Source organism: Pezoporus occidentalis, unplaced genomic scaffold, assembly GCF_034315485.1.
Source record: "Pezoporus occidentalis ecotype Australia unplaced genomic scaffold, CSIRO_AGI_Poc_V1 ctg20, whole genome shotgun sequence".
Lineage (NCBI taxonomy): Eukaryota > Metazoa > Chordata > Aves > Psittaciformes > Psittacidae > Pezoporus > Pezoporus occidentalis.
Window position 1 is genome coordinate 3,692,826 of NW_026913856.1, and position 12,606 is coordinate 3,705,431.

The 12,606-nt window shown below is 43.0% G+C and overlaps 1 protein-coding gene across 1 annotated transcript in view; it reads left to right on the forward strand.

The window, feature by feature from the left end:
* Positions 1 to 3,511: 3,511 nt before the first annotated feature.
* The window catches only part of VAT1L (vesicle amine transport 1 like), a 65,114-nt gene continuing 56,019 nt past the window's right edge, over positions 3,512 to 12,606 (forward strand). Inside the window, exons 1-2 of the mRNA XM_062618282.1 lie at positions 3,512 to 3,883; positions 10,208 to 10,337. Coding sequence (XP_062474266.1) covers positions 3,654 to 3,883; positions 10,208 to 10,337 — 360 coding nt within the window. The 5' untranslated portion in view covers positions 3,512 to 3,653. The remainder of the gene's footprint in view (positions 3,884 to 10,207; positions 10,338 to 12,606) is intronic.

Here is a 12,606-nt window from a genome sequence, read left to right on the forward strand (position 1 = left end):
AAGGGGAAAGTCACTAAAATCATTTTCCTATTGTTAAGAGACGTTGTGTACTATAGGTTATAACAGAGTCTGAAATGGGAATTCTGAACATGATCTCAAAACATAATACATAAAATGCATCTTCTGTCAAGCAATAGGGATGTTTTATAGCACACAAATCTGTAGGGGGAAGATGTTGAATAAGATTGAAAAGTTAAGAGAGTCCTGAGGATTTTTCTGTCCCTGCACTAAACAGAATTTCATAATAGTAGACTGTAAAGAAAGCAACATTTTGGAGCTGAATGTATTAAAAGCTGTCCCATTTACGCGTTAAAACAGAAAGAACATATATCCTGTGATGTTACTAATGTAATTTGTAACTATTAGAAACATACATCATTTAGCTTAAAAATTTTTTTAATACTTTATTCTCTAAGGCAAAATGTGATTTATGCCCCAGAGATTAAGAAAAAAAAAAAAAAAAGGCAAAATTCTCCATTCTAAGGGCTTGGTTTTGCCATTTACATGCCACTTCCTTTGAGCAGAGTGATTTACCATTATTCAGGGTCTCAAATGTTGTTCCTGCTAAGAAGGAAAACTGATGATACAGTAAGTCCTTCTTGAACACAAACCTCATTTTTCTTCTTCCAAACCCCTTCTGGTACAGAGTACATAATAAGTATCTAAGGAAGGATAGTTCTTTTCCACGAGGGTCCCAAGCTGGTTTGGTTTGGGTTCTTTTTTTCACCCTTGCACAGGTTAAAACTTTGCATTTAACTCATCTACTTTAGGTTTTGATTGACCTTGCCCAAGGTCCATGTTTCCAGTAACAACTTCAATTTCTTCAGCTATCATACTCCAAAAGAATGGCAATGCTACAATTCGATTTACCTTGAATGGCTGCTCCCTCCATGAAGTTCAGGCATGAACCCTCGAAACAGTATCTGTGAAAGATGACTGTTTTGTCCCTGATGTAGTCATAGATAGGTTCTTTTGCTGAACAAATTATTATGTTCTGAAAATAAAGGATCTGAATCAGGGAGAGAGATTTTCTGTAAGTGCCAGCATTTATCCATGAGCACACTGTTCCATTTACCTTCTTTTCTACATAGCATTTTTAAAAATTGCTGTTGCAAAGAACAGCTGCCACCTACTTGACCCTCAGATAAAGATGGTGACCAAAGAACTCTTCATTCCCTTTTGTTCAGGTTCTCACAGCATGTTCTTTAATATTATCGGTACTCAACTACACCCATCTACTTGAGTCCTAGCCCTTCACTTTTGCAATCTAATCCACTAGCATGGAAGTCAGTGGAAAGCCAACAGTAAGATGTTTTTACTGTAGTCTTAAGTTATATGAATGGCCACCCCACAGCCTATTGCTAGAGTGGTTAAATTTGCAGCCAACTGTTAGAATAAATCCTGCTTTTACATCTTAGTGTAAGCTTCTGTACTGCATCATCTAATATTCTTAGAGAAGTGGTTATGAATTGAATCAAAATAATGGAATCAGGATTATGCAAAAATACCTGCTACATGTTACTCCAGCTGCCACAACAGATGTATGTAAGTACTGGCTCTGCCATAAGCAAGACATTATGTTCCTACAAAATGGCCATCCTTCAGTCATTTTGGCTTGCCAACAGTACATGGTTGAATCACTTGGGATAAATTATTTCTGGTTCAGGAGGATTAGAGACAGCTTTAAATCTTTACAGGTAGGGTCAATCACAAGTCTCCCAAGGCATTAGCATAAACCAGCATGACAGTAGCAGACAAACCAACATAAAATCAATGCAGCATAGAGATCCGAATTCACTTCTTTGGGTTCGCCAGTCTGCTGGAGCGATGGAGTGAGCTGCCCCCCAGCTTCTTCATTACTCTGGATGTCACACAGGTGACACACTCTGTCGGCTTCACTTTCCCCCACCCCTCCACACTTTACCAGTCATTTGAGTTAGAACTATAATAAGACGCTAGCTGAGTGAATCATTTGGAGTCAAACGCATGTTACTCTTTATTCAGCTGCTGCCTGCCTGGTCCTGCATTCAAATGGCCACATCTAAAGCGACAGAACTTTGTATTCCCCATTGCAGCACTGAATTAGCCAAGGACACGGAACAGGGAAGAGAATATTTGTAGTATTACCAGGGGAGCAAGGGAAGAAAAAAGTTTCCTGACCTTTAAAACAGTTAGATACCTCCGCAAGCTGTTACATAGAATGAAGTGGATGGCATCACTTTAACACATCGCACAGAAAATTCTCAGTGGTGCTTAAGAGCTGGTTTTGAATCTGTGTCCAAAACATACTTTAAGAGCAATGTAAGAGGCATCAGACTTCACTTCTGATAAAATCAGTTTGAATTTCTGGAGATGATGAAGCTAGTGGAGCTTCCCTATGGCTAGTACTCCTCCTCTACTCCCAACCTGTGTTTGTTCACTGCTTCATTTATGATGGGCTTAGATGAAAAATTCTCAGAAACAGGCTTTAGAAAATACTAAAAATACAGCCTAGACAGAAAATCCCCCAAAGTATTACATACAAAGTGCAAAGAAATAGGAAAGCTCTACCCAGTCCTCTATCTCGCTTTGTTAGTGTGAACGAAAATGTTCTACCCCATTACTTATCATAGCTAAGGCATTTCCAAGGTTTTTTGCTTCCTCTAAATACAATGCACTGAATACATAGCCCAATATGAAATAAACACATATTGTAGATGAAATAAATGCATATTGTGAGATTAAGGACTATCAATGGACTTAGACCGCAACAAATCCACAGCCCAAGGAGGTGGTGGTGATAATCTCTACCGTAAGTCAGAAAGGTCCTGGAACTTCTTAACCTGATGCAGGGGGGTTGGTGGAGGAACTGCATTCACAAAGAGGTCTTCAGGAGTGCTCACTAGGTGCAAGAAATCCTGCAACAAGTTTTGAAACTCCAAATATAGGTGCATAGGCTTGCAGGAAGGGGATTTATTTAGACCAAGGGGCCATCAACAAACCGATGCAGGCACCTAATGCTGAAGTCAACAGATAAAAGTTTAAACACCCATAGAACCACAACCAGCGATCCCCCAAAATCCATGTTCAGCTGCCTGGCTCCTATCACCATGAAGAGAGCTACTGTATAAAGCCTTAGGTGTGCGTTACAGCAGTTTCAAACTTGGGTCTCTTGCGCACAACTCATTCCCACTGTGATCATCCTGATGCTGAAAGCATTCACTTAGTTGGCCCTAAGAACAGCTTCAGGACCAGGAATGATCAAGCCCTGATGGCACCTTAATGAGACGATTTAAGTCGCGATGCCATCAGCTGTGGGGCATGGAGGGGACCAGGGTGTGTGAGGGAGGCCAGCCCAACGTGACAGCCTTTCAGGCGTTCCAGAGTGCACACCAGCTCCTCGAGGGCTTCGGGCTGTGCCTATGGTGACAGTGCGTGAGGACTGTCCGGCTGTGCCCCGGCCCTAGGGAAGGTTTCAGCACAGCCCTGGCCCCCGTGGCTCCCTCCGCGAGGGGCGGCGCGGTGCCGGTGCGGCCGCGGCGGATGGTGCTGCGCAGCTAGTCGGTGCATTGCGGCGGTGGCGGCCGGGGAGCGCTGTACCGCTCCGCGCCTGCGGCCATTGCACACCGCGCCTCGCACCGGAGCGGCGGCGGGAGTCAGCGGCGCAACTCGCCATGGCCAAGGAGGGAGCGCAGCGTGCGGAGGAGACGGAGCAGATGATCGAGAAGGAAGGCGGCAAGGAAGCGGGCGAAGGCAGCGCTGCCGGCAGCCTGCGGGCTGCGGACACGAAGGAGATGAGAGCCGTAGTGCTGTCCGCCTTCGGGGGGCTCAACAAGCTCCGCGTGTCCAAAAAAGCCATGCCGGAGCCGCAGGACGGGGAGCTGAAGATCCGCGTCAAAGCCTGGTCCAGTATCACCCCTTGCCCTCTCCTTGGCGCTAGGGACGGGCGGGGCCGGGGGCTTCTCTCCCTGTGCTGGGGTTCGGAGGGGCCGGGTGCGGGGTGATCGCGGGCGGGCGGCTGCTGCTCTAGCACCAACTTCCCTCACTCGTGGCTTCCTCTCGGCGGGGAGCCCCGCTCCGAGCTGCCGCCGCGGCTCCTGCCCCGGGCCGCCAAGCGCCCGGGTACCGGCTGATGCCCGGGCAGCGACTTGATGCTCAGCGGTGGGCTCCGAGCCGCTTGGGCATGGGGTGAAGCCGGGGTTTGGGTGCTGTCAGTAGCGGCTGAGGAGGGAAAGAAATGTAATTGATGTTCACGGTACCAATAGGGGTAAATGGGGAAAACCTGTTTAACTGCGCTTCAGGGTTTGTTATTTTCTCTCTGAGAAATGTGGGAGCCAGCTTGCATGTGGTACTCAGCACCCGTCCCTTCCCCTTCTCATACAGGCTGTTATTTTTCTCCTGGGGATCACTCACTTTACTTATCATAATTTTTCTTCAGCGCTGGTGTGGTGGAGCAGTGGAGCTGGGGGTAACTCTCCAGTGTTGGATGTCTGTGCCTGGTTGACAAGTGGTTAGCGATCTGGTAGCATCTTGCAATAAGCTTTCCTAGAAGGCTTATTTTTGTTTCCCCCAGACAATTGGAGCAGACTGTGCTTCCTCGATAGCTGGTTCTCACTGCACTTGTTTCTCATGAAAATGGGGTTGTTTTCACAACTCAGTATGTACCAAAACCCAAATTAATTTAGCCTAGGCGGGGATTTGCCTTTTGTTGTCCTTTTATGCTACATGAAAACGTGGTGCTTCTGAAAGACAAATTTCAAGGTGAAGGCCAAGTTGTTTATTTTGGAAGTAACTTTAGTTAAAAACGATACTGGTATGGGGCAGTGAGCTTGTTTTGAGGTGCATATCTAGTGGATCTTGGAACATCCTGGTAGGTTAATGCAGCCAAATATCTTGGCCTGTTCAGACACTGCACTTTCCGTCCTGTACTTAACAGGAATCATAATACTTACACAAGTCACAAATGACCTGTGCAAGTATTTCCCCCCACCCTGAGGTGTTGTCTATAAAAAATGGTGATATCCATGACTCTAAATGAGGAATAATAGAGCTGAGGTGTTTTGCATTCTCATTTGATTATTTTTTTCTTTACTAAGTCCAAATGGGAAATGCAAGAAATTCCATGCTAAGTGAGTATAAGCAATAATGGTAACACAGTAGCTGCTGGGTAGCTCGTTTTTCTTTCAGACAGGGCTGTAATTCTGTTTGAGAATAGGCTATGTTGTTTTCAATGATTTTTTTTTCCCCAGCTATTGAATTAATATGCAAAATTAAAATGTTCTGAGCACATGGACATATTCCTTTAAACACGTGGGGGTTTCACAGCACTGTCTAGTACCAGTGTGACTCTCCAGTACCAGTATGAATTACAGTTTCATCAAAGCAGTAGATAATGTTTGTACCACAAATGGCAAGTTACCTGCAAAAGAACACTTGGCTGTAAAATAGGAACAGTTAGCTCTGGTACAAATATAGTTGCTTTCCCAGGTTGCATTATCACTAGTGAGCTGTGCAAGTTGCGCACTTGCTGTTTAATGCCAGCAGACCTGCTTGACTGCTTCATAGTTACTGCCAGGTTGCAAGATGCCATGTGTGTTTTGGAAGCTCCCCTTCATGCCAGAAGAGCCCGTGGGCTGTATAGCATCTGTTTGCCATTCTATCTGCTTGGCAGTCTGGGCTGGAAACAGCCATAGGGCTGAAATGTGATCAGGTCACCAAAGCGTGCTTCCAAATAAGGCAAAATCAATTTGCCGATCTTCTTGATGTGAGTCTGTAAATACAGAAGATTGACCAGGATGATGATGGACTTGCAGTCTGGTCTGGGAGACTGAGCAAGAAAAACGACTGTTGTCTCTGCCCAGTGTAGTATGCAGTACACATGTAGTTCATATGTATGCACGTGCTGAACATGCAGAGCTGGGCTCTGCTAAGCCATTTTGACGACAAATAATGTTTTAGTTGAATCAGCTGTGTAGTTGACAGTCATTATAGATAATGATTATTTTTCTCCATTAACTTGTGGGGAAGAATAATCCTAAGTAAAATATGTTCATCTGTGATAAATAGTATATATAAATGACTAAAGCCCAAGTTCTGTGTGGTCTCTGCATCCACTGGAGGGTGAAACCAGTTGAATCATATGTATACATTTTGTAGTGCGGTACTGTAGATGGAGGAGAGGGAGGCCTTGTTGCTATTCACGCTAAGACATGCAATGAATAATTCTTTTGAAGGTCTGGAATATCAATGATCCAACTGAAAATGTGTCAGCTGAGATGAGTCATGTGTTAGCCTCATTCAGTGACTAAGAAATGGAACAGCCATCAATGTCCAAGCTGAGTCACAGCTTCTGCATATCTCCTGAAATAATTTTTGATTGATAATGATGAAGTAGTCAAAATTGCTGTATTTGTTTGTGTGGTAATTTGCAATCTGCAGAACACTGTGCATAGTTTAAAATATTAAACAAGTAGCTAGAACAAACCACAGTATATTTCAGGTAGGGTGTGTGAGTAAGGACTGGTGTCCTGTGAGTAAGGAATGGTGTCCTGTAATTAACTCCCTATAATTTATTTTCACTGTTCTGATAGTTTCTTACTTGTGATACTGTATGTGTACATCATGAGGAATGAGGCAGAAGTGACCCTGCTGGCTGTGAGATACAGCACTTTAAAAAACTGGTAGTAAATAAAAGAAATCCTAGGTATACTAGAGTAGCGGACAGATAGTGTATCGATTTTGTTCTTAAAAGCAATCTTGTTCATATACTGTTAGTGTTTCTGGATGAAAAGCATGAGATCTGATAATTTTAAACTTTTCCATTTATCTATCTATCATCTATCTATCAATCAAAAGATTGGTAGGCAATTTGCTGGCCGGGGTAAGAGGAAGGATTATAAGAATGTAAAACTCAGTGGTCCTCTTACTTGCTCTGTTGTATTTCATTAACTTCAGTAACTCATTTCATTGGACTCTTGTGGTGAAATAGAAGAGACTGATCAAAAGCAGCACCTTTCCAAAGCAAAGTGTAGAGAATGGTCTGCCTGATATGGTAGTTTGCAGTGGAAGATACTGGGCATCCTTGAGTGTGTGGGACAGAGCAAGTTGGACCAAGCTGACTGTTGCTGGTCTGATGACGAAACAAGCCTAGAATACAGCTTTCTATCCACAGAACTTTTCGCATTTAAAGAAAATAAAAATACGGCAAAGCTAAACCACAAATACAGAAAAATGACACTCAAGATCCTCAAAATTGGTGTTAGGGTGGAACATTGCAGATTTTGACAGTCAGATGTAAAGATACTTCCATGTTTGATAAACTCTGCCTCCAGAGATGCGCAGATAATTCAGTCTGTGCAGTTCACACTAATATTTGTGCTCTTTCACAGACGGGTTTTTGCAGAACCCCAGTGTCAGTGTATTAATCTTGATAATTCGCATGCTTCCGTATCTTCATTTGCATCTAGCTTTTTATTTCAGATTAAAAACACAACTGCAAGAAATTGTGCACTTTTTGTCACTGGATCTCTTTGCATTTACACTCCTACATATACCCTTACTTAAAGTTCAACCAGTTTTTCTGGCTACCCACCAGAACAGGGTACTCTGTTTTGTACTGATACAAGAAATAAATTGTGCTTATTCTCTGAAACCATCACTCTTCATGAGGTGCATTTTCTTGTGATGTTCTGTCCATCTAGACTTCCCTTTTCCTGTGTCAGCTGCAGGTTAAATCTCAGTGGGTGACTGGGTAAGGTTAGGTGTCTTGGAGATAATTACTAAAGTAGCCATCCATCTTTGAATAACCTCCAGATTATTCAAAGGGAAAAAAAATAAAATGCTGGGTTTACTATGCAATGTAATTGTGCTTTCAGGTCTATTGGTGTTGATAAGGCTTGTTCAAATTTGGAAGGTAAAATAAAACAACTTATTTCTGTCCTTATTTGAAAGGGGAAAAGAATGGAAATAAATACATGTATGAGAGAAATAGGTATATGCAACATATAAACATATAGGAGATAAAAGATGAATCAAATGAGGAAGAAACTCCCAGAAAAGTTGCTAGAAATGATTTGAAATGCTGATCAACACTCTATGTTCCAGCTGGTAATTAAAATGATAAAAAGATGTGATTAGGTACATACCTTGTGCAGTGTCTTTTCTTCCCTTATCACACCTGTTCTAGTATCTAGTCTTGTAAGTTCATTCTAATAGAGATGAGCTCTCTATTTTGTTTAACACTGCTGCCTTTTATTGAGGATAAAGACAGATGAAAGAGAAATGGAACTAGAATAGAGCAGAATTGCTAGTATTATGTCGTGAGGTGCAAAACTGAGTATGTGCCCTTTCAAAAATTGTCTGACAAGTTATTTTGCAAGAATGAATATTTCTAGGAAGAGCATCAGTAATGTATTTGTAATCAAATGTCATTATCAAATGGCTATAGTCTTTTCCATATCCATCTGTCTGCTTGTTTTCTGCTTGTTACAACGTCATGGTTTGTGTTCCTGCACAGGTTTTCACATCACGGTTCTGCCTTTGGCTGCCCTTTCTTGCAGGAGTGTAGGAAAAGTTAACTGTAAAATGTGTGCGCTGTGAAAAGACGTATTAAAAAGGTCATCACTGAAATTAATGTACACAGGTAGCGGTTGCACCATGTATGGTGTGGGGTTTTTGGTTTTGTGCTGTGTTTTCTTTTTTTTTCTCTTCCCAAATGATGACTGCCTAGCAGGCATTTTGTTATTTGGGATTTCTCTTTTATTATGAACATTACAGTGGTAATGTAGGAGGTGGTCTTAGCCACTGGATAAGAAGTGACCTTCCTAAAATCATTCCAGAATTCCCACCTTAATTGTGCCAAAGACCTCCTAACCTCTCATGTGGTTAATGTTATGAGCTCTGTGTATGAGCATGTTGGGCTTGGTTTTTTTTTTGTTCGTTTTATTTTTCCTTTTTTGACTGAGTTTGTCAAGCTAGACTGCGAAAATCATCTTTTTCAAATATAATCCATAATCTTGCTTTTACAGAGCTTAGAGTTGTGAGCTCAGGTTGCTCTTAAACCCTCCACCACAATTACAAATATTTACATTTGGTGGAATTTCCTTCCCCCCTCAGTGACCTACATGTTATGAATGCTGTCTTGTCTCTGGGCTTACGTCCGTACTCTGTCTTTTTGTTTGTTGAGTCTGTTCAATCTGTTTGCTTCATTAGTATCTGACTAAAGCTCTGTGCACATCAGTAATTTCATGCATCCAAGCAGTTGCCGGTATCATATGCATGAGTAGGACTAGCTGTGTGCATAGCTTTAGAGAGTCGGGGGAGTTAGTATGCGGCAATTTTGGCTAACAATAAATACAGGGCTGTGTTTTGCAACAATGGATTCATGCTGAAGCATTGGCTAGTTAGGAGTTTGAGGAGTTTTAGCTACGTATGGCATTTGTGCCAGTAATCGGTACATATATATGTATATAGAGAGTAGATAATGGTACCTTTTTTGGTTGTGTTTTTTTGTGGCTTCCTAGAGAACAACACAATTTTACATAATAAAGTTGGATGGTATGCATAAGACAAAGCAAAGATGCTTCAAGATTTTTGCAAAACGGAGGCTACAGGGAAAGACCTGTTTTTTTTCTGAGCAGGAACTCTGAGGCTCCAAAGACCTAAATAACCTTTGCAAAACTCTGTAAAAGTGATCCAGGAGGAAAATGTTTTAAACAACAGCCTATCTAATACTTGTTCATGTCAAAGTGTGGGCTCCTGCCTGGAATGAGCACAAAATTCATTCCTGGAGTCATACCAGAGGTTAGAGGAGTTGCATCAGGTTGCTCTTGGCTCAAAACATCTATAATGCTTGATGTTTGGGGTTTTCTTAAGTTGCACTGTGTTTACTTGCCAAGTAGTAATGCATTCATAGAAATCATAATGTTTCACTGTATTGACTTTTGAAATGCCCTTTGTGAATCTCTTCAGGTGACTTCTAAACAGTCTTGTAAACTTTGGAGCTAACGTATGTGTGTTTTTCTTTCCAAGGCCTGTACAGCACAGTGTAAAGTCAGACTGTTCCACACATGAAGAATGTGAATGTCTGCTGAGTCCCTCTTATGCGGTGGAGCCCAGCTTTTTAATGATGGGCTTAAGTCTTCTGTCTTTCCCATCACTCAGGTCAAGTTTTCCTCCTTATATTATCTATAATAATAGTGCTGATTTTGTTTTTTCTTGTATTTTACAGTGGTTTGAACTTTATTGATTTGATGGTGAGACAGGGCAATATTGACAACCCTCCAAAGACGCCACTTATTCCTGGGTTTGAATGTTCTGGAATTGTAGAAGCTCTTGGAGATAGCGTGAAAGGATTTGAGGTAATAATTTCTTTCATTTCAGAGCAAGGAGACTAAATAATCACTGGTTCACTGTGTATGTTGTCTCTAATCCCTTCTGGTCTACCAGTGACAGCAGCCTTCACCACCCTGTTGAGATTTGAAAGGGCAATTTTTCCTTGCTGCTTCCCAAGCATGAGAATTGCCTCTTGATTTAGTTTCTAAAGCTACCACTGTCATTTCCATCAAACAGTTCCTGAAAAATCACTTGTGCCATGTGTATATCTTGATGGAATGGGAAAGCATGACTTAAATGCTTCGCGAAAGTAAAAGAAATTGAGTTAACTTGTTTTCTCGGCCATGTTTGCTGTCACTATTGCTCTGTCCCTCAAAGCCCGTGTGCTGCTGATTGTAGTTCCAGCTTTTGATCTCGAGTTAACAAGACCACAGTTTAAAATAAGCTTGGGTTCTTACAACCATGTGCGTTCATGAAACACAGATAGCACCGGGACTCTGATTCTGGGTGTATGACTTACAAAGCAAAAGGGTCTGTTTCACCTAGCAGAATAGCAATAAATGACAAAGAGTTAATTTATATAATAAAGCTTTCATAACTGGTTGGCATTATGTACTCTTTTGTATCTCTTACTACATATAAACAGTATTCTGTCATCTCTGCTCTTCAATCATTGATGTTAAACATCCCTATTTCCCCCCAGTCTAGCATTTTATTTCCTAAGTAGATAGAAAAATAGTGAAATAGAAACTGCATGTCAATCCAATCTTATTTATAGAATCATAGAATAGTTAGGGTTGGAAAGGACCTTAAGATCATCTAGTTCCACCCCCCCTGACATGGGCAGGGACACCTCTCACTAAACCATGTGACCCAAGGCCTTGTCCAACCTGGCCTTGAACATCACCAGGAATGGAGCATTCACAACTTCCCTGGGCAACCCATTCCAGTGCCTCACCACCCTCACATTAAAGAACTTCCTCCTTATATCCAATCTAAACTTCCCCTGTTTAAGTTTTAACCCGTTACCCCTTGTCCTGTCACTACAGTCCCTAATGAAGAGTCCCTCCCCAGCATCCCTATAGGCCCCCTTCAGATACTGGAAGGCTGCTATGAGGTCTCCACGCAGCCTTCTCTTCTCCAGGCTGAACAGCCCCAACTTTCCCAGCCTGTCTTCATACGGGAGGTGCTCCAGTCCCCTGATCATCCTCGTGCCCTCCTCTGGACTTGTTCCAACAGTTCCATGTCCTTTTTATGTTGAGGACACCAGAACTGCACACAATACTCCAAGTGAGGTCTCACAAGAGCAGAGTAGAGGGGCAGGATCACCTCCTTCGACCTGCTGGTCACGCTCCTTTTGATGCAGCCCAGGATACGGTTGCTTTCTGGGCTGCGAGCGCACACTGAAGCCGGCTCATGTTCGTTTTCTCATCAACCAACACCCCCAAGTCCTTCTCCGCAGGGCTGCTTTGAATCTCTTCTCTGCCCAACCTGTAGCTGTGCCTGGGATTGCTCAGACCCAGGTGTAGGATCTTGCACTTGGCATGGTTAAACTTCATGAGGCTGGCATCAGCCCACCTCACAAGCGTGTCGAGGTCCCTCTGGATGGCATTCCTTCCCTCCAGCGTATCAACCGAACCACACAGCTTGGTGTCATCGGCAAACTTGCTGAGGGCGCACTCAATCCCATGTCCATGTCAGCGACAAAGATGTTGAACAAGACCGGTCCCAACCCCGATCCCTGAGGGACACCACTTGTTACTGGTCTCCGGATGGACATTGAGCCATTGACCACAACTCTTTGTGTGCGGCCATCCAGCCAGTTCTTTGTCCACCGAGTGGTCCATCCATCAAATCGATGTCTCTCCAATTTAGAGACAAGGATGTCGTGTGGGACGGTGTCGACCGCTTTGCACATGTCCAGGTAGATGACATCAACTGCTCTAACTCTGTCCATCAGTTCCGTAGCCTCATCATAGAAGGCCACCAAATTGGTCAGGCAGGATTTCCCCTTAGTGAAGCCATGCTGGCTGTCACCAAGCACCTTGCTGTTTTTCATGTGCCTTAGCATGCCTTCCAGGAGAATCTGCTCCAAGGTTTTGCCAGGCACAGAGGTGAGACTGACTGGTCTGTAATTCCCTGGGTCATCTGTTTTCCCTTCTTGAAAATGGGGGTTATATTTCCCTTTTTCCAGTCATCGGGAACTTCACCTGACTGCCATGATTTTTCAAATATGATGGCCAGTGGCTTAGCAACTTCATTCTCCAGCTCCTTCAGGACCCATGGATGGATTTC